Consider the following 27,787-nt stretch of genomic DNA (forward strand, 5'->3'; position numbering starts at 1 on the left):
CTAATTTATCCAAAAATTAAAATGATGTGATATTGGTCTGAACCCAAACAATATGTCCTTCTTCCTTCCTTGGATAAATTAGATGGAATGAAGAATTGGATGAGATTAAGAGAAGATATTCTGATATGAGAGGTCTAGAAAATCACAGCAGACTTTAAGAAGAAAGAAGAGAGCAGAAACATTTTAAAGGATAACTAATTTTGTAGATGTTATTTATTATTTTACGAATTGATATTTATTATTTATGATTTTACGATTTTAGGATAAAGGCTATTTATAGATGTTATCTATTATTTTACAAATTGATTTATTTAAGGATTTCCACTAAATGACAAGTAAATGTTAAATTTAGACAAGAAGAAATAATTATTCTTTCAGATGTAAATAAGGACATAAATTAACATATAGAGATTAATTTAATAGATTACATTAGTTAGGAAATTTCCAGTAAAATCTGCAACAAATGACATAGTAAATAGGAAAGGTGAAACTAAGAGAAATTGTAACAATTTTCAAAATTCATATATACTTCTTATATTATACCATTGTACCATAGTCCAAGGATCAATTAATGTTTGGCACCGCTGAAGAAGAGAGTGGTGGCTCTCGAAACATGTACATGTACGGTAATAAAATAAAATAAAATGTGTAAGTATTGACAAGGCGATGAAAATATTTTACAAAAATTTCCATTCAACATTTCAAAATCTATAACCATTTCTTGCATAAATGACATCTGCTTTCATTTAATAAGAGATCTTTGGAATAAGAAACAGGTAATTACAAAAAACTAACCATCTCTGAGAAAGACAACCACCCTCGAATAATGGGCAGGCAAGGAAAGAAACATCACTTAGAACAACCCTTTCACATTCCAACATCACACAGTTTAGGAAGAGAGACTATGAATTGTCTATCTTCCATTGGATTGTTCAGTAGAGCTAAAATCACTGTCCTTCAGACACATAAAACTGCAATGATAGATATAATTTTCCATTCCAAGAAGGATATGCAGCAAATTGATGAAGTCAACATTGATAGAGAAGCAGCTACGAACTGTGCATCCCATATCGAAATAAAGCACTGAACTATCCACCCAGAAAAGGGGTCACTTGTTCTGTAGACACAGGATGGAGAGCTAAGTAAGGAAATTCCAATAACAGCAAGCTTTTCATATCTAAACGTCCAGTAGGCAACATTCAATATTCTTGTTAGAAATTCACAAACTGTGAACCAGTATCATTCTTCTGAACTATATAATGTTTACACAAACAACATTAATAACTGGTAGGTCAATTTTCATAAATTTTATTTTTTTTCCTTTATGGAAAGCCATTCAATTTCAGAACTAGATGATTAATACAGATATTCATTGTAAATCATATGCCAAAAAATAGTCTTCATATCAAAAGTAGCACATGGAGCACATACAATTAACAGAGGTGTTTTGGTTAGTCTGGTTGGTTGGTGGTGAAATCTCATCATCTCATTAAGCAAGGAAGTATCTAAACATCACCTTCACCCGCTCTGATTAACAAATGACTAACGAACACAATAACAGGATGATTATATTGTCTTAATACTATCCCTATTTCAACTTTTTAAATATGATCCTGTTACATCCATTATCAGTTTGATGTATTTCTTGCAGTTAAAGGAAAGTACTCGTGACAACCTGTTAGACGAAAACTCAGAAAAGAGGCTCAAATGAACACCGGTATCCAAAATAATCATTGGTCCTTCTTACTCAGATACAGTCTGACTGAACGGTTCTATTTAATATTAAGAATTTCATTTTTTGTCTGTATTGACTTGAGATTTACAATGCTTATAAAGTTAAAGGTTTCCACCTATTCAATACATTAATATAATAATTCAATTAAAACATCACATGTTTATTTAAAATATCATGGTATACATTATGGGACCGGTTTTGGCATCCATCAATGCCATCATCAGCCATTGAGATATTGATTGCAAGGTATATTAGAAAAATTAAAATAAAAAATATTATACTATTAGTGCAGTGTAAAATGTATGCTTAGCTTACTATACTAACAACAAGTCTTAAGTCATTATATGTACATTAAAATGTGGCTAAGTGACAAAGACCAATTATTCTGTAAAAAATAATATGTCTTAAAAAACACAATATTATCTTGTGCGTCCAAAATTATTGGGGGTGATTAAAAATGTCTATAATTTGGCCTAGCAAAATACAAGGATGTCCATATAAAACTGATTGTTAGTTCTTCAAAACATCTGTCATGTTGATACACAATTTCTAGAATGTTGTTCTTTGGTTCCTCATAGTATATAACTGTAAAGTTGATATCATATACAAGTTTTTACTTTCCTTTTGAAAATTTTCCAAAACAGTCTGTGTTTGACTATTGTGAGAAGTATCTGGTTTTTGATATATTATATTTTATTTTAGCTTGAACACTGCTTTGTAATATTGTTCAAAGTAAGTTGGCTGAGGCCGAGGCTTATGGCTGAGATCTTGAATATTATTTCAATGCCAGGTGGAATTGGGCAGATTAAACCTGATCTCGAACCAGCACGGACCTCTAGCTCGATGTGAGTGCGTGTAGTTTCTCATTCACACTACACGCATTCACTTCGAGCTAGAGGTCCGTGCTGGTTCGAGATCAGGTTTAATCTGCCCAATTCCACCTGGCATTGAAATAATATTCAAGATATCAGCCATAAGCCTCGGCCTCAGCCAATCATTAACTTACTTTGAACAATATTACAAAGCAGTGTTCAAGCTAAAATAAAATATAATATATCAAAAACCAGATACTTCTCACAATAATCAAACACAGACTGTTTGGAAAATTTTCAAAAGGAAAGTAAAAACTTGTATATGATATCAACTTTACAGTTATATACTATGAGGAACCAAAGAACAACATTCTAGAAATTGTGTATCAACATGACAGATGTTTTGAAGAACTAACAATCAGTTTTATATGGACATCCTTGTATTTTGCTAGGCCAAATTATAGACATTTTTAATACCCCCCAATAATTTTGGACGCACAAGATAATATTGTGTTTTTTAAGACATATTATTTTTTACAGAATAATTGGTCTTTGTCACTTAGCCACATTTTAATGTACATATAATGACTTAAGACTTGTTGTTAGTATAATAAGCTAAGCATACATTATACAATGCACTAATAGTATTATATTTTTTATTTTTATTTTTCTAATATACCTTGTAATCAATATCTCAATGGCTGATGATGGCACGATGGATGCTGAAACCGGTCCCATAATGTATACCATGAAATTTTAAATAAACATGTGATGATTTAATTGAATTATTATATTAATGTATTGAATAGGTGGAAAACTTTAACTTTATAAGCATTGTAAATTAACAGTTCTAGTCATTTAAGTAATGTTGAAGCAAGCTCACAAAATGACATTTGTAATTATTTTTCCAATATATGTACCTAACCAATCATCAAAGCCCAAAGAGTATATTTTTCTAAGAAGGGAGAATGTCTATTGAAAATTTTAGCAAATTTTGCTACAATACTCCAATATTTTCTCACTAATATTTACCTTCAATTCCTTGACATGCCTGGACATGCACGTGAGGGTATACAACGTAATTAATTACATACACTAATTTACAAGCATAAACAGTATTCAGGACTTTGGTCCCGAGTATTGAAGAGGATCAAATTAGAAGCCAATTGAAAAACAATGCAACCATCCCATTATTATAAACAAAAGATAAATACACTAATTAAATACCCTCATTGTACTACTATACTTAATGTTAATTGGAATATTTCCTACAGGATGAAAGCAATCAACTCTATACTTCACAAAATGACATTTGCAATTATTTTTCCAATATATATGCTAAACCAATCATCAAAGCTCAAAAGGTATATTTTTCTAAGGAGGGAGAATTTCTGTTGAAAATGTTAGCAAATTTTGCTACAACACTCCAATATTTTCTCACTAACATTTTCCTTCAATTCCTTGACACACCTGGACATGCATGTGAGGGTATACAATGTAATTAATTACATACACTAATTTACAAGCATAAACAGTATTCAGGACTTTGGTCCCGAGTAGTGAAGAGGTTCAAATTAGAAGTCAATTGAAAAACAATGCAACCATCCCATTATTATAAACAAACAAGAAATACACTAATTAAATACCTTCATTGTACTACTACACTTAATGTTAAATGGAATACTCCCTACGGGATGAAAGCAATCAACTCGATTCTGATAATGCATTTAAGCTTGGCAATACAACTGCTACTAATGAAGTAATAGAAAAAATACAAAATCATAATGGATAATTTAGACGCCTCAGTTCAACAGTGCGATAACTTAAAAAATGTCATTTTTTAGGTATTTATATGGATGGATAGCATTTTATACAATCTTTTCAGATCTGTAATATGTTAAGTCAATTTCCTCAATTTGTGGACACCATAGCAGATGACATGTTGTAGAAATTAAATAAAACATGACAATGTACAGTTCAATAGTGCTACATCTTTGATATCGCTGTACTGAATTAAAACTTCCACACTGTCGTAAGCTTAACAAGACAATAACTCAAGATATCATGGTATTGAATTTAGGTTTGTTCCAATATTGTGATAACACTGGCTGATTGTCACTATTTTCCACTATATTTCAGTGTTTATTATCAGTCAAGTGCTTGTTCTGTGTTCACTGAAAACTCATTTACACAAAGTAATAAAATGGACAGCTACAGGAGAAGTTCTAAATTAATGCAGATGGCCTTAAAAAGTGCCAGAGATCTTCAGGCACACATTTCACTTTGGAAGGTGGTGACGTGTAACTAGTGTCTTGTTCCACCGTTTGGTAGCAGCACATGCACAGGGGCCAATGAATGCACTCGCCATAGCCATTTTATAACAACACTGTCAGCATAGGAGCAGACAACATGGAAAGCAACCATCAGGGACAACGCTATATGACTTTGTTCCTAGTGGCAGTCTGTGAAGAACATGCAGAGTCACGGAAAACAGTTTACAACTGGATGGAAAGTTGGAAAACAGGGCGCACGTAGGTGGACAAGGGAACCAGTTCTGGAAGGAATGTGACAGTGTCAACACCAGCCAACATTGCCTGGGTCGATCAGGCCATCCGAGCAAACAAATGCATCACATTTACGGAAATGGAGGCAGCCACAGGAATTAGCCGAAACACCCTCCAGCGGATCGTGCACGGCCACTTACAGCTGGGGAAGGTGTCATCCACGTGGGTTGGGTGCCTAGACTCTTGTCTGCAGACAAAAAGCAGAGGCGTGTGGACGTGTGCAGAGAACTTTTGCAACACCATGATCATCATCAGATTTTTCTCCGGGTACCCTGGTTTTCTCTGTCATCTTTCATTCCAGCAACACTCTCCAATATCATTTCATTTCATCTGTCAGTCACTAATCATTGCCCCAGAGTACCACAGGCTTCGGCAGCCGGCACAATTCCTATCCTCGCTGCTAGATGGGGGCTTCATTCATTCCATTCCTGACATGGTCAAATGACTGGAAACAGGTTGTGGATTTTCATTTCATTTAATCTAACATCACTTTATTTGCATTGTGTCTATGGCTTAAAATTAGTCAGTTCAATCGTCCACAAATACGTAATAGTTGCTCACACACAAAATGAAGGCAACAGTATGCATGACACTATTAAAAAAAAAAAAAAAAAAAGAATGCTTAAGAGTGACCCAATCACTATGCCTTCACAGTGCACTAGCATAATTCGTTCAGCTAAGAAAACTGTTCATTCCTCTATTGTAAAAGAAATGACATCTGATGACATTTTTTATTTTAAAAACTTGCACAGGAAACAGGAAAACATTTTGGCATTAATGTACACAATGAAAAAGTGACATGGTCAAATATGAAATGCATTAAAGTTACACAGGAAGATCCCAATTTTGTGCTATATAAAACTTCTTATGGCGATGAAGAATTCAAAATGTTCTGCGTAAGACATACGAGAGGTTGAAATGAAAAACGTCACTATAATATGCATTTACGAGACCACAAACAATTTCTGAGGCCAAGGAAATGGGCTGGATTGCCTTATGTGAAACTGGTGTTGTCCCTAAATCTCACTGGGCATTTTACCAAGGTCTCCTTGAAGCCGTATTGGAAAATGATCGCTGGCAAGATGATGTTACAGGCAAGGATAGCGAATGTTGAGCATTAAAGTAAATTCATGGACTCATTTCAGTTCAATACGATGCTAACTAATAAAATAAACAGACAACTCCAAATTGTTATTTAAGTGAACAACACTTTTTTTTGCTAGTGGCTTTACGTCGCACTGACACAGACAGGTCTGATGATGATGCTTGTTGTTTTAAGGGGCCTAACATCGAAGGTCATCGGCCCACAGACAGGTCTTATGGCGACGATGGGACAGGAAAGGCCTAGGAATGGGAAGGAAGCTGCTGTTGCCTTATTTAAGGTACAGCCCCAGCATTTGCCTGGTGTGAAACTGGGAAACCAAGGAAAACCATCTTCAGGGCTGTCGAGAGTGGGGTTCGAACCCACTATCTCCCGGATGCGAGCTCACAGCTGCGCGCTCCTAACCGCACGGCCAATTCGCCCGGTGAACAACACTTCAGTTCAATAAGATGATGATACAAAGAAAAAAATAGACAATTACAAGGTTATTGTGTTTTAAGTAAATTTTGAACACTTGTAATAATATTGTACACAAAATACCTTTCGTAAAATAAATCTACACCAAATTTCTTCCAAAATTGTATTTATTATGCTTTGTTTGAATTTTTAATCCCTTCTCCTATAAAACTTAATTTTCTTAGTTGTAGCACTATTGAACTGAGCAGTTGATTTGTTTTATTCTTAAAAAATTAAGAACCACAGATATTTATGAGCCGAAAGATTAAAGAATTAGCTGAACTGTGAACAGAAAATCTCATATTTAGCAGGTGTATGCCAGTTTGTACAAATCTTAAAATTACTATGAATTAATTCTTATTGATACTGGGGATTATCCTTGAGAAATTTCTTCAATTTTGAAGGGTAGTCTGTCATCACACCTGTTGCTCCGAGCTCAAAAGCTTTTTTAAATTCATCTTCATAATTCAATACCCACAGGTAAGTCTGTAAAGAAATACATGAAGAACATATGTATCAAGATTATTGATGAAGGACAGATCATATATTACAATTTTTGAACAGGTTAAAAAATCAAGAAGCATGATTATAAGAACATACGCATTTGTTACAGCAACAGTTAATAAATTTCTGCAACATTCACTGTTAACAAATAATAGTTTGAGAGTTCTATAATGTTTTGCAATTTTTACTTCACTAATGTAGACATCCTATTCACATGTATGATGATTTCTTATTAACCTGTAAGGACAAGCGTATGGGTAAAAATTACCCAAGCGATATAGAAATGTATATTTCAATTATTTCCAATGTGCTCTTCAGCCTAGTCCCTCAGTACCTATCGAGTGAACACATCCAAATGTTAAGACCTTGAATCAGCTGCACAGCTTTGATAGGTCTGCTCAGTGTGAGGGAAACATCAACTGAGTAAATTTCACCCGTGCGTGCGCTCGTAAGTTTCAGAATGTCATTCTTGTTTATTATTAACTACTTTGCTTTTATGAATGAACAGTGTAGTAATTATTATTATACAAGTGTACTTTATAGTATGTGTGCATTTCTTCAGCAAGTTTATGGAAAATTTTAGTGAATTTCAAGAAATGAAGATGTATCACTCTATGACGCAGAACAAAATTATAAACCTGTTGCTCCCAAGGAAGACAGCGGTATAGCGGCTAGTGATGACTGAGAATTTGACAATGTCGAAGAAAGTGATCAGGCACATTCGTAATATGTTTATTTCCTCTAGAGAAGTTAGTAATTGATAACTGTATCCTATTTCAAATATTCAAGTCATCTATGAAGTAAACAATCTCAACTCAACTCTGAACCTACATTCAATCAAAATTGCTTGAAAATGCTGTCCTTGGATCTTACAAAGGAACATTTGGCACCGGGAAGTAAAATACTGACTCCACCAACAAATCTCCGAAGTCTTGTTCAGTGGCTTTCTGGAAAATCTGAGGAAAGGAAAAGTACAGTCTTCAGAAAGCATCAAGCAGGAAGATGCAAAAACTGTGGAAGTAAAACGGACAGAAAAATCACAATGTGTTGCGTAATATGCGAAGTTTGCCAGCAACACGTGAAGCCAGTGTGTGGATAATAAGTGGAATAAGTGAATGAGCAACAGGAAGTAATGGACCAGTAGTGAAGTGTAATCAAGTTTGATCTCTGAACACCCTCTACAATCCCTACCCTCTCCTCTTCCCTCTATAACAAATGGGTGTTTATCTATCATATGTAACTTTTTTAATACAGAAAATGTGTGTTTAATATGAACAATGTAATATGAACAACTCAGTGATGCCAGTGTATGTGTAAGCGTTATGAGAATATTTCAATATCCATTCTTATTATCACAAGTTACATATTGCCATAATTACTCCAAAACTTTACAACTGATCTAATACATAAAAGTATCATCATTTACATGGTTTCCAATAATTATAATTTAGAATAAAGAAGGAAGTTTGCTTGTTGGTAATTTTAACCCATCGCGCATCCTTACATCTCGAAACAGAACGTGCGTCCTGCCGGGTTAAACAAAACTGAGTTTAAAGGGATTAATTTTTTCAAACAGAATTGTGCTGATAGAAATGACTCAGCCTTGATCTACCTAGACATTGGATTTCTATGCTCTGAGACAGGCTGAGTTGCTCAGACAGTACAGCGCATGCCTTCTGAGCCCAACTGAAGAGGTTTGATGCTGGCTTAGTCCGGAGGTATTTGAAGGTGCTCAAATACATCAGCCTCGTGTTTGCAGATTTACCAGCATGTTAAGGAACTGCTACTGGACAAAATTCTGGTACCTCGGCATCTCCGAAAACCGTAAAAGTAGTTAGTGGGATGTAAAATGAATAACACTAGTATATCTCTGTTCTGAAAACTACCTAAATATACAAGCAAATATGTGGTAAAAATTGTTAAATAGTACTTGTTAAATAGTACTTATTTCTATATAATTTAATGCATGTTATGGCATTCTAACATGAAATACATCTATTATATTTAAATAATTCACCCACAACCATATATTTACACACAAATCATGATCAAATAAAGAGAAAAAAGCAGCAAGCACATTCTGCTTACAGTTGTAGCTATGAAGTTAGCACGAGGTACCTAATGCTCAATTTACAAAATACTTTTATTTTTCAATGTTCACAGTTAAGACCTGCGTGTAATTTCACAGGCAAAAATAAGCCATACACTCTGTAGCTGGTTCAGAAATATGCATATATATATTCGCAGACAGCATCCATATTTAGCAGAAACAGACTTGTGTTCACACTGTTTTCACTCACGCCACATGACTAAGCCACTCCTATTCTTCCTGTCCGTAATTCACCTTGCAGTAAATTATGAGCACCTTTTCCAGGTTTTCTGGTGGGAATCTATGACGTTTGTCTGTTAGAATTAACTTGAACACAGAGAATGACCTCTCTATATCTACAAACGTGACAGGGCAGTATTTGTATTCAGGAGCAAATTTAGGCATTGCATATTCCAGCAGATTCTTCACTATCAACATCGATACCTGCTTATAGCTATCATAAATTTGTAGCGTGGATTTCTTTTCAGAATGTCAAACAGTGTTGTTCTAAAATGGTGTTCAATGTTTCTAGGAACACACTTGAATTAATGTTTCACTCTCTCCAATATTACAGAGAATCACTAAGCCACAAGCCACAGGTTTCTAGCTTCATTCCAGTATGATTTTGGAGTGTGCAGTAGGGTTCCCAGATTGTACCTTTTTTTTTGTATTCTTACCTTTTTTCAAAAAAAAAAAAAAAAAAAAAATGCATATTTTCAAATGTTTGGTATGGTTTTTCTCTGCGAAACAACATATTTTTTGAAAAATCACTCGTGTCTATAGTTGGAAGCACGACATATGTTTAGCCTGATTTTGTATTATTGGTATCTATCTAGTAGACTGTGGTATTGCCATGTCTCCTTTTCATTCTGCACGTTTACTGGTCTCGCTGCGGCTTGTGTTGTTGTGTTACCATAAAGTACTCTGACATAAGTGCTAATGATCCATCTACAGTGTCAAAAAAGAGAGAAGAAAATTCAGTATAACCAGATACATATTTAGAGAAATGGGAGCAGATTTTAGTCTGGGTTCTTCGTTATCACAAAGATAAAAAATGGGCGTATTGTAATCTATGCAACAGAGATTTTAGCCTAGCTCATGGCTGTCAAAACAACGTGAATCAACATGCTGTATCCAAAGGGCATAAGTTAAAAGACAAAGTAGCTTCCTCCACAGGCAACATAAAGTCTCATTTCCCTAAGAGTAATCTGTAATCGGAGATAATGTCACCGCATCAGAGTTGACAATAGTGTATCACAGCGTGAAACATCATCAAAGCTGTGCAAGTCTGGACTGGGGCAACAAATTGCTAGGTACTATTTCTTGTAACTCAAGAACTGTGAAGATAGTGGCATTTATAAGTAAAAAAGATGAATGTTTGGTTAAAAATGTGTTGGCTCCCACGAGTGTCGATGACTTCCTACAAGTACTGAAGGACCCAAAGTAAACCAGTTTTTTCTTCTGTGTTGCAATGGATGCTTCAAATATACTGAACTAGAAAATGCTCCCAGTTTGTGTTCAGTATTTTGATCGAAATAAAAGCATTGAGCATAAAGTATTAAATTTCATGGAACAAGCTGATGAATCAGCTAATTATATATTCCAGCTTCTTAATGAGAATTTGCTGCCTAATTCTCTTGATATGAAGCATCTGTTTTGATACTGCGCTGACAGCACAAATGTCAACTATGGAAGAATGCATTCTGTTTATGAGTTACTTAAAGCAGAGAATACCAACACAGAGAAAGCAAACTGTTCAAATCATGTTAGACAATTCCACGAAATATGTAATTGATAGGCTAGATATTGATATAGAAAATATTGTGCTAAAAGTTTACGGTCATTTTTCAGCTCAAGCAAAGAGAAGGGAGGAATTAAAGAATTTTTCTTAATTTGTTGATTTAGAGTGGCCAGAGATAATCAGACATGTACCAATGAAATGGCTCTCTCTAGGACCTGCTCTAGAAAGGCGGAATAACACCTGGAGTGCTGTATGTAGCTATTTTCAGAGCATTCCTAATTGGCCTAGAAACCTGCAGAATTCTTTTGGTGATGTGAATGAAGATTCAGATAAGACAATAGTAGCCCAGTGCTACCAGAAATGTTTAGTGAATTTGAGCATCATTTTGGACAACGCATCAAAATCTCTTGAAAAAAATAAAAGCAATATCAGTACAGACTCGTGGTCCTTAGTGAAACAAATACGGAACAATTCATTTTAGAGGAAAAGAAGAAGAAAAACACAACTGGAACAACGGCCGCGACAACTTTGACAACGAAAGGATGGAGAACAACGCTACCGAAGGAGCCGCCAAATGGAGCGAGGAATACAACCTAGATGAGGAAGCTCTTGCTGATCAGCGACAGTCACAGACGGGATTGTAATGGAATTCTTCGTTCCAAATTAGGCCCAGGTAATGAAGTGCAAAGTATTATTAAACTGAATGCACCTTTAGGGAAATTGTGAAAAACACTGAACGTAAGACTTAAGAAAGAAAGAAAGAAAGAAAGAAAGAAAGAAAGAAAGAAAGAAAGATGTGCTAGTGGTAATGGGGGAAACAAATGATGTAGGCCTGAATGAAAATGTAATTACTGAGGAATTGGACCATACCATAAGTCATTTGCTAAAATTCACACACACAACCAATGTAATTTTGCATGCTATACTACACAGACATGATATGCCTAACTTAAATCCTGTTGTTGAGAGAGCTAACAAACATATGCTAGGATTAGTTAATGCATCTAAAACTGTAAACAATGAAAGAACAGCAATTAATTTTTTAAAGTGAGAGGTTATCTATGCATCATCATGCATCATCTTACAAGGCATGGTCTTCACATGAACAGGCATGGGAAAAATCAGGTGTGTGACAGGTTACGAAAGTTGATCGAGAATTTGAATATGCCGCTTGAGAGAATAATAATCAGAAAGGAGGGAAACCAAAGCTGCTAGATCAATGGGTGATCAAATTTAGAGATAACCCCACAGGTAACTTTTTTGAAAAAAGTAAAAACATCCAAGGATGTAGGTAAATATTTATCAATTAGCAACTCAAGGAAATGCATCATACAGCCCCAGCCCATAAGTAAAATAACAGTAAAGGAACATAGTTTAAATTCTCCTGATGACCATTTGGATAATAAAGAAAATTCCAGTATGGCAGAAGTATGGGGTGAAGCTGATTCCTGCCTGTGGTGCCCCTGCTAAGGTAGTTGGAATTAAATTTCTATTACCGAACTGAACGTCAGCACTCCAGAAGCATTTGCGAGCTCAAGATTCGATGAAATAAATGGTTCTTCTCATAACCAACTTTGATAGTTATTTTGGTGAATATCGAAGGCATTTAAATGTCTAAAGAACAACTACTACACGAATTATGCCATGAACAGAAGTTTTATGTCCTTTGTACACAAGGAATCCAAAGAGATACTCAGCAGAGACGACCATGTATACCTGGTATGCAGTTAGCGGTAGAAATTCCACATGCTACATATGGAAGTGCTATTTTTGTCAAACCAGAAATCCAAGTCAAGAGTGCCCATTGTACCCACAACAACAACAACAACAACAACATTGAGACCATAATCTTGGAGCTTAGGAATTGTGTGATCACCTCAGTTTACAAACCGCCTTCAGAGAAAATCTCTTTTGTTCCTCCTAACAACTTTGATTGAAGGAAAACATATGTAGTAATAGGAGATTTAAACAGCCACAGTCATGCTCGGGAATACACACATGATGAAAATGGTGAAGCTGTTCTATCATGGGCCGAAACCAACTCCCCCCCCCCTCATTCATGATAGTAAACTACCTTCTTCCTTCAATAGTGGAAGGTTGCAACGAGCGTACAACCCTGATCTCCTCTTTGTAAGTGAAAACGTAGCAGAGCAATTCAACAAATTAGCGTGTTCTCCTATCTGCAGCACACAGCACAGACCGATAATGTGCCTACTTTTTCCCATCATAAGACCCCAAGAAACTGGTTTTAGAAGAAGGTATACCTTCAAGAAGGCAGACTGGCTGAAATTCTCTGAAATGTTGGATGGAAAAGTTCAAATAATCACGCCTGTACCTGATAGTTACGATCAATTTGTTGAGCTTGTGACAATCTGTTCTCGAGCATGCATTTCAAGAGGTTCCAGGGCGGCCTATCTTCATGGCATGACTTCAGAAACAGTTACACTGCTCGAGGAGTATTATTCACGATATGATGAAAATCCATTCAGTGAGGAAACATCCCACACAGCTAGATCCATTCTCTCCTCAATCCCTGAGGTAAAGAAGAAATAGTGGGGGAAAATTGATGGCAAAACGTGACATGAGCAGGAGCAGCCAAACGGCTTGGAGACTTCTAAGATGACTGAATAATGACTCTTCACAGGCAAATATATATGCGAATGTTCGAGCTGATCAACTTGCCTGTCAACTGCTAGAAAATGGGAAACCACCTTCTACAACCTAGTCCGGTAGGAAAAAATTTGAGAGACAACCCAACGAAGAAACTTTTACATTGCTACGCCTTTTTACTCAGGCTGAGTTAGATCTCGCCCTGAGTAAATGTCAAAATGGGAAGGCTGCACGCCTTGATGATATAAGAGTTGAGCAGATTAAGAACTTTGGGCCGATAACTAAGTGTTGATTGCTAGATCTGATGAACAACTGTGTTCAGTCTTGTTTTTTGCTATTTGCTTTACGTCGCACCGACACAGATAGGTCTTCAAAGAACCACCTTTCCAATACACAAAATCCTTATATTTAGGATGAAACCATTTCATCACAAATTGGACATGTTTCACTCAACTTTGTGAGCATCATCAGCAATAGTTAACAGTTAATAGTTAGACACTCATATTCCCCCCCCCCCCCCCCAATTTTTTCTTTTTCAGGATACATCCGATCAATTCCATATAATAGATCAGTAATTCTCCGTTAGAACAATTTCAACACATTACTGCACAAAATAACGGCTGAAATTATAACGCAAGGAGTCCCATAAAGGCTAATTTACGCCGATCTAGACAACATTTTATCACCAGTGAACTTCGTTTTTCAACCATCGTGTGCGATTTTAGCGTTTCTCATCATCTTTATTTTTAAAAAACAGCAATATAGTTTATAATAAGAACTCACCCTGATATGAAAAACTGAATTTATCAAACAGTTTAATGCAATCGAGCGTAGATATATCGGACAACTATTTTTAAGAACATCTAATTACCATATACTATTTTTAACTTCTAAGCCATCCATTCCGTTTACACTTTAAACAATTTTAATGAAAAAAAAATTTTGTTTTTGTTTTAATAGATATAAATAATCTTATTGATTATTTTAAAGTGTTAAATTTATATATTTTTATCAATGTATATTAGACATTCTTTTGTGATATACACCAGGATCAGGGCCCTGACCCACTAATAATTTATGTTAACTACTGCTGGTGATGCTCACAAAGTTGAGTGAAACATGTCCAATTTGTGATTAAATGGTTTCATCCTAAATATAAGGATTTTGTGTATTGGAAAGGTGGTTCTTTAATTAACTCCAATACGGTTGAAAAGAAAAATGAGATTTATAAATTGTAACAGATAGGTCTTACGGCGACGATGGGATAGGGAAGGCCTAGGAGTGGGAAGGAAGCGGCCGTGGCCTTAATTAAGGTACAGCCCCAGCATTTGTCTGGTGTAAAAATGGGAAACCAAGGAAAACCATCTTCAGGGATGTCGACAGTGGGACTCGAACCCACTACCTCCCGGATGCAAGCTCACAGCTGCGCGACTCTAACCGCATGGCCAACTCGCCCGGTATGTCCAGTCTTGTAAGATTGCTAAACTCTGGAGGAAAGCTAAAGTTATGGCTATTCGTAAACCAGGAAACGATAAGGATGAACCTAGAAGTTACTGTCCTAGCTCTCTCCTCTGTCAATTGTGTAAAGTTCTTGAAAGGTTCATTCTAAACAGAATAACGGAGAAGCAAGGGGCAGTCTAAGTACCACAACAGGCTGGATTCAGATCACGGAAGAGTTGCACGTCTCAGGTGTTGAAACTAACACAGCACATAGAATAAAATTAATTCATTGAAATGTCCATAGTATGGGCACAGAGTTCACCAGAATGGATCCCTCGAATTTTAATAGAGCACGAAAGGAAAGAGATTACAGGGGCTGTATTTATAGATCTAACAGCGGCTTATGATACAGTAAATCACAGTCTACTTCTTATGAGACTTTATAATGCTACCAATGATTATCAACTAACTTGCTTCATACGGAATATCCTTGAAAATAGAAGATTCTTTGTTGAATTTCAAGGACAAAGAAGCAGATGGACGTCACAGAGGAACGGATTACCCCAGGGTAGCGTGCTTGCTCCAGCACCGTTCAACGTTTATACTAACGATCAACCATTACCTGAGGGAATGCAGAGTTTCATCTGTGCAGATGATTGTGCCATACTTGCCCAAGCTCATTATTTTGGAAATGTTGAACAGACACTTACTAAGGCATTGACAGAACTGTCTGACTATTATAGGGAGAACCACTTGAGACTTGAGACTCAGACTTGCGCTTTCCACCTTAAAAACAGACAGGCAGCAAGAACCCTTAATATTAACCGTGAAAGAATTACACTAGAACACTGAACAACGCCAAAATATCTAGGAATCACCCTCGATCGTGCTCTTAACTTACAGGAGGCATTGCCTGAATACCAAACAAAAAGTGGCAGCCAGAAACAAAATTATAAGGAAATTAATAGGCACAACATGGGGAGCTAACCCTAACACTGTAAGAACACGTTCCCTTGCACTCTGTTACTCTGCCGGGGAATATGCAAGTCCAGTGTGGTCTTGATCTAATCATGCCAAATTAGTAGATGTTGCTCTTAACGATACTTGTCAGATCATCACCAGGTGCTTAAGGCCAACTCTGCTTGACAAGCTTTATTGCCTTGCTGGTATTGCACCTCCTGACATCCGTAGAGAGGTAGCGGCAAAACATGAAATGTACAAGTTGCAAACTTCTCAAGCACATCCTTTACATGGATATCAACCAGAAACGCCATGACTAAATTCAAGGAACAGCGTGAAACTATTTTTCTGAATACCAATAATAAAAAATCTGAATAAATAAAATTACACAAAAACTGAATAAAATAATAGAAACACTGTAAAATGAATTAATAAAATTAATTTATTGAAATGTCCATAGTATGGGGACAGAGTTCACCAGAATGGATCCCTCGAATTTTAATAGAGCATGATAATTCCTTTTCTCCCATGGCATGTACATAAAAGCTGTGTACTGGTACATCTGCTTTAGGCCTTACCTAACTTTCTGAAAATTACTAAATAGGTAGAAACTGCACCTAGGTTCATCAATAACTCCACTGATTCTAAAATAACTAACTATATTCTCAATAAAATCTTCCTTGCACCTCATCAACACACCAAAATATACATACAATACACACACAAAATTTTACTGGAAGACTTCATATTTACAACGAAAGCGAGGACTAAGCCACCATTTGCAGTTAGTCCGATGACCAATGCACATATATGTAGATGAGTACCCTTCACTGTCTCTGTACAAACACCACTTGCAGATTCTCATAATTGGCACTTATTATATCACACAGATACTGTACCTAATAATACTGTGTTCATTAACTCTAACACTTGTTTTAAAGATATATTCACTTGAGCAACACATGCTGGTTGTTCCTTAACATACACTATGGAAAGTTTGATATAGCTTTCACCAATATATAATACCCAGCTGCCACAAGTGATACAATATCAAGTGCCTAAGCACTCCACAGTTTGTAGGTCAGTCACGTTCCACAAACATAACAAGACTACGTTCCACAAATGTTTTGCTATTTTATTTTATTTTTTTTGCTATTTGCTTAACGTCGCACCGACACCGATATGTCTTATGGCGACGATGGGATAGGAAAGGCCTAGGAAGTGGTGGGAAGCGGCCGTGGCCTTAATTAAGGTACAGCCCCGGCATTTGCCTGGTGTGAAAATGGGAAACCACGGAAAACCATCTTCAGGGCTGCCGACAGTGGGGCTCGAACCCCCTATCTCCCGATTACTGGATATTGGCCGCACTTAAGCGACTGCAGCTATCGAGCTCGGTCCACAAATGTTTGAAGTCCAGTCCAGCCCAGTCCAGTATAGTGAAGCAGTGTAACTCCAGTACTGTATCAGAAGTTGTAAGTGTTCCAGTGTCCTTGTCATATCATCACATGCCTAAATAGATATAAGTTTTCTCCTTCCTCTTACATGATCCATCTAGATTCATCCTGGCCGGCCAATCATGAGTAGATCCTCTAGTCATGACCATGCCCTGAATCTCTTCCTAGCCCCAAGACAATAACACCATCAACGGACACTAGGGTGTTTCACATGATCCATCGGAACATTTCGACTACAATAACAAGTCCACCTCATCAGACTTTGGGATAAACACACGAGATACGAATTACCTGAGTTATGATAGCAATGATTTTCCCATCAGTTTGTACAAAACAAATTACTTATACCACATATGGAGACCTCCCAGCTTACAAATATTAATGACAAACTATACAACTGAAATAATAATACTAATACTAATAATAATAATAATAAATCTAATACTGACAATAATATCTCTCTCACTTCTAAATACAGTGCGAGGGTGTGATAGACAACGGCCAGGGTAGCCAGATGGAGAAGATGACGCCCGAAGAATGTGTGATGGAGTTCAGACGCATGGTCCGAAACCTCTGCAGCCGAGTGCCACCAGCGCTGGAGAGAAACGTGGAGACAGAGACGCCGGCACCTGAGCCGAAGCTGTACAGGGACGGGTGCGACTCCCCCTAACGGCTTTTTCTTCTCCGAGGGCTACACGGACCCGGAGTGCGAGGTGCTGCTAGTCTACTACAGGCTGGGGCGCCCTGTATCTTCTGAATGGAGCCTAGTTCTGGACAGAATACGGTGCCCTCGCCACGGAGGCAGGATCATCTCGACAACCATGTCCGTCATGAGCTTCCTATCATGAGGCCTTATCATAAGGCATCACGACCAAGAGCGGATGCGCGACGCAGAGAAGGAGCTCTCTACTATGTTCCAGGTCATCCGTCCACCAGGGAGCGACGGCGTGCCAGGGACAAACGCCGGCGCCCTCAGGAAGAGGGCCGAGACGGAGACCAGGGAGGCTATCACCTAGACGCCGAGGAGGCTACGGCATGGGGCGGTTAACACCGACCTAATCCAGGCCACCCAGCCAGAGACCAACGAAGTCACCACCCAGGTGGTGCGCGCAGTCCCACAGAGCCGCGAGTGTGCGACCCAGGCCGAGCGGTTCGGCTCTGCCAGAGGGATGCATACTGAGGTCCCGAGGGCGCCAGCAGTGATGTGGTCAAAGTGGACACAGACCAAGGCCTACCAGGAAGGGCCTATCACACAGGCGCAGTCCCGGAAGGCGCCGCGGACAGCGGACGGCAGCACAGCAGTGGAGAATGACGCTCCCTGGCGCTCGGAGGCTGCTATCCAGGCCCAGCCTGCCAGCATGTCTGTCGAGCTGCAGACATCGATGTGCGCCCCACAGGACAGGGAACGCAGTCGGATGTCAGCACAGACCGACGCCACTGCCGCCAGCCAGGAAGAGGAAGAAGACGGCGATGCAGCAGGGCCACCCACTACCCCGGGGTCACCAGGCCGGGAGGAGGGCCACCAGGACGAGGCCTCATCCCCTGCCGACAGGAAACCCCCGAAAAGAAGACGACGCTGCACCTGGACCAGGAGAAAGAAGACGACGTAGGCCCGCCAGGAACGGGCTACCCAGCCGCAACCCAGGACTGCAGTCGACCGAGGAGCCAATCAGGAGAGGACCGCAGTGGGTAGCGGCAATCAGGTGAGACCGAAATGTCCCCTTCAGCAGCTCTTGCAGTGTGTTCGCTATTTGAAGTGGGGCCACAGTCAGGAGAGGTGTGGGCTCTTAGTGAGGTGCAACCGTTGTGGGGGGGTGATCACCACTACACGGACTGCGCAGCACGTAAAGAGGCGCCAGTGTGGGCCAACTAGTGATGGGTCGTTCATGAACGAACTGACTCTTTTGAACGACTCATTGGAGAGAGCTAGCTCTTGAGAGTTGACTCTTGTAAGAGCTAGCTCCCTCCTTGCTCCTTGAGAGCTAGTCGTTTAATTACGAGTCGACTCTTGTATGAGCCAACTCCCTCCTTGCTCCCTGAGAGCTAGCACGAGCCGACTCTTATCAAATGCGACTCCAAGAAAGAGCTAGCTCGTCACATCGACTCTCGTTCATTTCTAGCCAATATCATGCTACAGATAATCATGTGACATACAGAAGCCGCTTTCATTTTTATAGCCTGCCCAGTCTACAGTCTAGCCTCTTCCCGCATTCAGTCAGTCAGTGCTCTGAGTGCAGTGGTTGAGGTCTGTCTGCTAGGTACGTTTTTGTGCCATAGTTCTGGCAACTTGCAACCTAACGAAACAATGAAATGAAATAAACATGTTATTGAGCAATACTTACCTGTTCACATCCTGTATGCACTCAATCTATGAAGGATGTAGGGCCTAGTATAGATCCAGTAGGTTGGGAGCAAATAAACGACACGATGTTCGGGTTAACTAACCTCAACTAAGAACGAACAGTCACTATCCAGAATACTGAATATACCACTCGGCAAGTAGAAACGGCGTAGTTTTATTGTCTGAAATAATTAAGAAATACTCTGGCCAATCCTCACCTGTTTCTTAAATGGGGTCGTAGTTATGAATTAACATACTGCCAAAATCTTTCAGTTTTACGGTACAGTGGATAAAATAATATACCGTAGTTTTAAATCGAATTAAGGCAAATATAAAATAACACTAGTTTTGGCTTTAAAATATAGGCTAAATAACTCATACCAAAGTGTATACCGCAGTACATTTTCAAATAATTAGTTATTAACGTGTAAGGAGTCCGACTCCTTAGCTGGATAGCCAGCATTGAGGCCTTCGCTGCAGAGGGTCCCGAATTCGATTCTCGGCCAAGTCGGGAATTTAATTCTTCTGGCTCGGGAACTGGGTGTTTGTGTTTGTCCCAACACTTTCCTCTTCATATTCAGACAGCACACCACAATACCAACCACCACAGAAACACGCAATATTAATTACATCCCTCCGCACAAGGTTAGCGTCAGGAAGGGCATCCGACCGTAAAACAGGGCCAGCCAGGCTGAGTGACTCAAACGGTTGAGGTGCTGGCCTACTGACACCAACTTGGCAGGTTCGATTCTGGCTGTCCCGTGGTATTTGAAGGTGCTCAAATACGTCAGCCTCGTGTCGGTAGATTTACTGTCACGTAAAAGAACCACTGCGCGGCTAAATTCCGGCACCTCGGAGTCTCCGAAAACCATAAATGTAGTTGGTGGAACGTAAAGCCAATGATATTTTTATTTATTATAAAACAGGGCCAAATCCACATTTGCGGAACAGTTCGCACCCGCGAACCCACAAGTGTGGGAAAAGTGGTCGAAGGAGAAGAAGTAGGTAGTGTAAGGAATGCCAATATATCGAACATATACGTCTCATACGGTTCAATCGTTCTTGAAAAAAAAAAATAGAAGAGAGTGTGACCATACTGTACACGAAAAAAAAAAAAAAAAACAGGCAAAATGCTATGCGTACTGTAGTATACTTGGTTATATGTACATTTGTGCTGATAGTAGTTTCCATTATTTTCGTTAAAGATCGCATTTTATCAGTTATGTTTCCTACGCTGCATTAATGCATGAAAGAATCTGTTGTTCCAACGCGGAGTGTCAAGTGAGAAACTTATTGTAGCTCCAGTCGAAAGAGGATATTTTGATGACATCTTTTGAGTGAAATGTAAACTACGTGAACAGGAATAGAGATTCTTCTTATGCTTATCTAGACTGCCGGGGTCGAACGGAAGTATTGCCAATATCTCGAACATACGTCCCATACGGTGCATTCAATCTTGAAAGATTAGATGTCATCAATCAACACTGTGTATTTGTGATACGTTTCTTCGTTACTGTGTATAAAACTTTATCATTGGATTAATTGCGAATGTTGCCAGCAGTGTACATTTGTTTTATTCCGAGAGTACCATGCCAAACTGGGCATTGTGTTGCCATCTGTTGTGTGAAAGGTGAACTATCTCGCACCATCTCACTCCTTCAAATAAAAACGGGAGTCATGATTAATCTAGAAAATGTAAAATCACACTATTTTGGGCTTTTATGAATAAATAACTCATGGCTTAGTATATACTATAGTAACTTATATTCCATTACATTTTTAAACAATTATTTATTAACGTGAAAGTGTTGCCAATATCATGAACATACGTCTCATCACGGTGCATTCAGTCTTGAAAAGCATCATTTTAAGAAGAAAGGAACATAGGCAAAGTAATATTAGATGTTATCCACTAATACTGCATATTTGTTAAACATTTCTTCGTTATTGTATATAAAGCTTTATCGTTAGATTAATTGCCAATGTTGCCAGGAGTGCATAAATTAGTTTTTAATTTTTTTTATTTCAAGAGTAGCAAATACAGTAGAGATTGTATTTGAGAGTAGCTTTCTAAACTGGACATTACCGTTAATACAGTATTAATTAATTAATTAATTGATTAGCCATCTGTTGTGGGAAATATAAACTATTTGCGCTGTATCGTTCGTTCCCGGAAGTCATACAGGGCCACCGGAAGTCATGAAGAGCGACCGGAAGTCATAAAGAGCCATCTGCCCTAAACCGGATGAACGAATGAATGAACGACCCTGGAGCGGAGAACGGCCTCTGACTTCCTCGGCTCGCTCCTACCTTCCCGCTCCCAAGAGTCGACTCTTTTGAACGACTCTCAGTTAGGAGCGGGAGCGAATGAGCTAGCTCCCTCAAAAGAGCTAGTTCGACCCATCACTAGGGAAAACTGCATGGGGGGGCCACCCAGCCTCTCATCGCAGTTGCCCTGTGTTCTGGGCCATGGTGGGGGCAGAGGAAGGAGGCCCGGAGTTATGACCCACCCTGGCAGGCTTGGCCTCATTCTCCGGGATCGGAAACTGGGTACGGGGGACCCCAAGGAGGTGGCGCTGTGCGGCGGACCCTAGTGGTACTTGACGCATGGCTCCGCAACCGGCAAGGCCCGCGCTAGTCACGGCAGTGCCTAGAGAGACTGATCCCCTAACAACTGGAATGGCGAGACTAAGGTTCATGGGTGGTGCATGATACCTCTTCTCAACTAACACATACACCTGGACCTATCCAGAAACCACATCCTTGCAAGTGCTATCAAAATTTGTCAGGTTTTATATGTAGGGCTCTTTCTCTTTCTGCCTATGTGGTTTTCCCCTGACCCTTCAATACCACGCCTCAACACCACCTTACCAACACAAACTCTTGCCGTGGTAGCAAGTCTAACTCAGAAACCGGCAGATACTCCTTGTATCACTTCCCACCTGTTATCTCTTTCTTCTTAGTATTAATAGCATGTCGGAGGCAATGTAGATTTAGTCGATTGCCACGCGGGGGGGGGGGGAGCGGGCTTCGGGGGCCCCCCGAAAAAAAAGGTAGTAAAGCAGTATCTTCGTGTCGTCCCAGCCGTCTAGTGCGCGGACCAGCTGTGGGACATTGATTCTACATTGTTACTCTGCCCGGCAAAACACCGATGTTCTACGCGTAAAGTATGAATACTCAGTAAATTTTCTAAGTCCAAGGTGTGAACCTCGAATTCTTAATTTCAAGTGTGAGGAGAGGTGTTTAAAATATTACAAATCATTTATAGTGATTGACTAACATTTAACTGTGACAGGAGTGTGATAGGTTTTATCTCGTAAAAGTAACACTCATTCTACGAACAAATATAAGCGAAGTGACTCGTGAGAACGCAATTCTTTTTTTGAAAGACTGTGCTTCATAAGAAAACTTAGTTGTTCTCTTAAAGACTGTGCATTTAAATTATTTCGTTTGAATAACGCTCCGAATGTGCACTTACAAAACTGTGCTTTATTTTCTGAACAACTGCGCCTCATCATATATGAATTGATAGTGTTTCAGTATTGGAACTTCGCCTCTTGTGTTAGACTTTGCCTTAACTTATCTTCATGACTGTGCTCAGCAAAAAACTTTGTTTATTTCTGTAGGAACTGTGCCCTTTCAGATTGTGTTTCCGTACGGGAACTTAATTTCTTTTCGTATTTCTAAAGACTGTGCTAAATGAAAGAAATGAGTTAATTTCGAATCACTTTTCTAAATAAAAGAACTGTGTTAATTTTGAATGACTATTCACAATGAAAGAACTATTAATTTTACGAGATTGTGCTTTGAAAGACTGTGTGCTTTAGGAAACTTCGAAAGACAGTGTATCGAAAAAGGAATTTACTTTCTTTCATTTGATCTTGTATTAGCGAACGTTCTCGTTTCGCCAACAGTGCTGTAGTGTGTTAATGGGACTGTACTTCATTACGACGCTTGTCATACTTTCAAGTGTTCTATAAAACTACGTCCCAATGACATTCTTGGATTTTCATTAGACTGTGCTTAAAAAAGAAAAAAAACAGTGTTAAATTGATTGCATTAACCTTAGTGATAGAGAAGGTTACGAACTGTGTTTTTTATATTACTCCATTAATTTCTATTTTCCGACGAATTAATCGGACAGCATTTCACTTTTGAACTATCTTTATTTACCTTTTGTCGTAGATTGTAAGACTGTTTTAATCTCTTCAATAAAAGCATCGTTTGAAACTTATTTATGTGTGCGAAAGTTTACGAACAGTGGAATTCGTAACTCGTATGAAGAGTGTTACGCAATTATCTCCAGTGCAGTACTGTAAGGAAGTATCGTTCAGATTTAATTGACAATCTGTTCGGTGTTACACACTTCTTTACTCCATGGGGACGGCGTCCTCCTTTTCTAACCTGGACCCTGTAAATTCAGCTGTTCCTCTATAACAAGGTGATATGATTTGCTCGTTTCTTTTGAATAAACAAGAGTTCTAAACTTTATGAACTTATTGTACTACCCTCTCTCTGACGTTTTCTAAACATGGACCGTACACGCCCTGGCGTCAAACCCACACTCTCCACTGAATTAAGTACAGGTGTCATCGATACGATTACAATATATTAGGAATCAAAAGGGAAAAGGAATCCAAATTCCCATAATAGTGGGAGAAGGGGGTGAATAGTTTTTAACAGATAATGAGAAAGCAAATCTATTTAGTAGGGAATTCATAGATTCAGTAGAAGATTGCCAGGAGTTGGAAACCAAAACAGAAGATACAGAAGGATGATGATGATATTTAAAGGGGCCTAACATCGAAGGTCATCGGCCCAGATAGAGACGGAGAGAGACATAAGGAAACAAGAAGCTTCTCATTCACAAATGAGGATATTTTCAGAGGAATCCAACTGCTTCAGCAAGGAAAAGCATCAGGGAGTGATCAAATTACTGGAGAGGTATTAAAGATAATGGGGAGGTAACTAGTGGCTTATTTAAAATTTCTCTTTGACTATATCATAAATAATAGTGTAATACCAAAGGGATAGAAGGAATCTATAATAATACCAATTTATATAGGAAACGGTGATAAAAGGAAATCTGGAAACTACAGACCAGTCAGCCTGACCAGTATAGTTTGTAAAATACTGGAGAGTTTAATACCAAAATATGTTAGAGGGGTATGTGAAGATAAAAATTGGTTCATGAGGAGCCAGTATGGATTTAGAAATAAATATTCTTGTGAGGCACAACTGGTGGGTTTTCAGCAGGACATATCAGATCAGTTGGATTCAGGAGGCCAGTTGGATTGCATAGCCATAGACCTTTCCAAGGCATTTGACAGAATGGAACATGGAATATTATTAAACAAACTGGAGGGAATAGGACTGGATATAAGGGTTATATGTTGGATAAGAACATTTCTAAATTCAAGAGTTCAAAAAGTCAAAGTAGGAAATCATGTATCACTGGAAGAGAAAGTTTGGAAGGGAATTACACAGGGTAGTAAAATCGGCCCTTTACTATTCTTAATATATGCAAATGTTTTAAGGAACAATATAACATCAGAAATAAGACTGTACGCAGATGATATAATTGTTTATAGGGAAATAAATAACAGAGGATTGTACAGAATTACAAAGGGACCTTGACAGTATCCAACAATGGGTTGAAGAGAATAATATGAAGATTAATGGAGGCAAATCAATTGTCACAACATTTACAAACAGGAGCTTAAAAACTGAATTTAAATATACTTTGGATGAGGTAATTTTCGCAAAAGATGGCAAGTGCAAATACTCAGGTGTGAGATTTGAAAGTAATTTGCACTGAAAGGGTCATGTTGATGACATTGTTGGGAAAGCATACAGATTGTTACATGTCATAATGAGGCTATTTAAAGGATGCAACAAAGAATTAAAAGAGAAAAGTTACTTAAGTATGGTTTGTCCATTATTGGAATATGAAAACAGTGTTTGGGATCCTCAACAGGAATACCTAATAAAAGAAATAGATGGCGTGCAGAGGAAAGCAGCAAGATTTGTAACAGAAGATTTCAAGAGAAACAGTAGTGTATCAGAAATGTTACAGAAACTTGGGTGGGAAGCTTTAAGTAAGAGAAGGGAGAAAACTAGACCTATAGGATTAGATAGAGCCTATACAAGAGATGAAGCATGGGGAGATATCTGTGAGAGGCTTCAGTTAGAAAAGAATTATATCGGCAGGGCTGACCACAAGTATAAAATTAGATGGGATTTTAGCAAATATGACTGGGGTAAATTTTCATTCAATGGGAAGGGCGTGAAGGAGTAGAACAGTTTACCTGGGGAAATGTTTTGTCCTTTTCAAAATCTGTTCAGATATTCAAGAAAAGAATAAATGGCAACAGAGAAAAGAAATGTTAGAGGGCATTCGACCTGTGTAGGTTATTGTAATAAAGAATTTTTGCGAATAAATTAATTCCATCCCCTTGTCTATGGAGACTGGACAGCTGAAGAAGGGGACTGCCTGTAGGGGTGAAGTACAGTAGGGACTTCGAGGGCCCTGGGACTGCTACAGTAGCTGTTAAGGCCCTTCAGGAACTCTGAAAAGCAGTGGCAAAATGGGTTTTGGTTAGGTACCAAAATGGGTTTAAAAAAAGCAATGTACCTTTAAATCTTATAAGCAATATTGTATAGTATTTTTTGACGTGATTCCACACACTGTATATGAGTAAATTATGTGTGTTAAGTACAGAAGATATAAGTAGAATTTTGTAAATAATATAAATTTATTAAGAATGAGCTGTGTGTTTAAAAAAAAAAATGTTGATGTAAATTGTATTAGTACTTTATTTTACGAAAAAAGTCTTCTTTTCTTTTTAACTTAAAATGTAGTTGTTGAGAATAATGTATTTTTATGTACCATTTGCCACCGAGTATTTTGATTTGATTTGAAGAAAATCGAGGAAGACTTTATGTTGTGCTATGAAAACATTCTGAAGTATTTAGACAAAACTTTTGATTTCAGTGATGCAAAGAAGTACAGCCAGCTAAGTACATTTTGCTTGGCCAAAAACATTCCAGTATATTGATTTTGAAGTTGCTGTGAGTCTCTTCTCTTTGTAAAACTGTTTTTTCACAGATGAACTCTATGAAGAATTGCTACATAGTTAGGTTCACAGTGAGAAAGAAATCAGTGTAGCTGAGAAGTGGATTGAGTTTTTCTCACAGGTAAATGTACCAAAATTCCAAAATATTGGAAAGGTACTTGGCTCTTTATTAAACATACTGGCTCGAATACCTATATTGAAAGATATAACCACATTTTTGTACACGATCTTTAATGAAGTTTAAGTGGTCAGATGTAAGAAACAAGTATTCTGTAGACTTGATAAAAGCTGAACCTCAAGCAATTCTCAACTCTAGTATGTCATGCAGAGAATTTTTCCTGGAAAGCCAAAACAACACTAAATTACTTGCAACTGTATTGTAACTTGGTGTCGATAACTTGATGAAATGAAAACAGAGTTGATTAATAATGGATACATACAACCGTAACACTTATATGTTCTGATAATTACTGACTATTCACAACTAAAGAATTCCAAGACTTGGTCGATCTCACAGAGATTCCCACAGATCAGAGTTATAATAGTTCTCCCACACTTATTACTGATTTACACACACTAAAAAACAATAGAAATGAACAATAATAGAATCTCTTTCTAATGTTTAAATACAACATAATCAAGAAAATACACTGGAGCAAGTCTTTCTCTAGTAGAATGTCAATGGGTCCATGCTGGCTCGTGGACTATTACATCTGCTGCATCTGGGGAAAGTAATCGAGTCTCCCAAGTTTGATATAGATGTTGATTCCCATAGGGAATCTGAAATATTTGTCCTGAATGAGCAAATTTATAATACCAATATAAATGGTCCGTTATTGGACATTATAAATTTTCCAGCTAGCTCATTCTTGGTTGCCAGCGTTTCGCCCTCGTGTGCTAGGG

At 38.3% G+C, this 27,787-nt stretch overlaps 1 protein-coding gene across 1 annotated transcript in view; it reads right to left on the reverse strand.

Annotated features, from left to right (window-relative positions):
* Positions 1-3,230: 3,230 nt before the first annotated feature.
* Positions 3,231-27,787, reverse strand: part of LOC136864532 (lysophospholipase D GDPD1) — a 316,094-nt gene continuing 291,537 nt past the window's right edge. The window contains exon 8 of the mRNA XM_068226316.1: positions 3,231-7,155. Coding sequence (XP_068082417.1) covers positions 7,027-7,155 — 129 coding nt within the window. The 3' untranslated portion in view covers positions 3,231-7,026. The remainder of the gene's footprint in view (positions 7,156-27,787) is intronic.

Source organism: Anabrus simplex, chromosome 2, assembly GCF_040414725.1.
Source record: "Anabrus simplex isolate iqAnaSimp1 chromosome 2, ASM4041472v1, whole genome shotgun sequence".
NCBI lineage: Eukaryota > Metazoa > Arthropoda > Insecta > Orthoptera > Tettigoniidae > Anabrus > Anabrus simplex.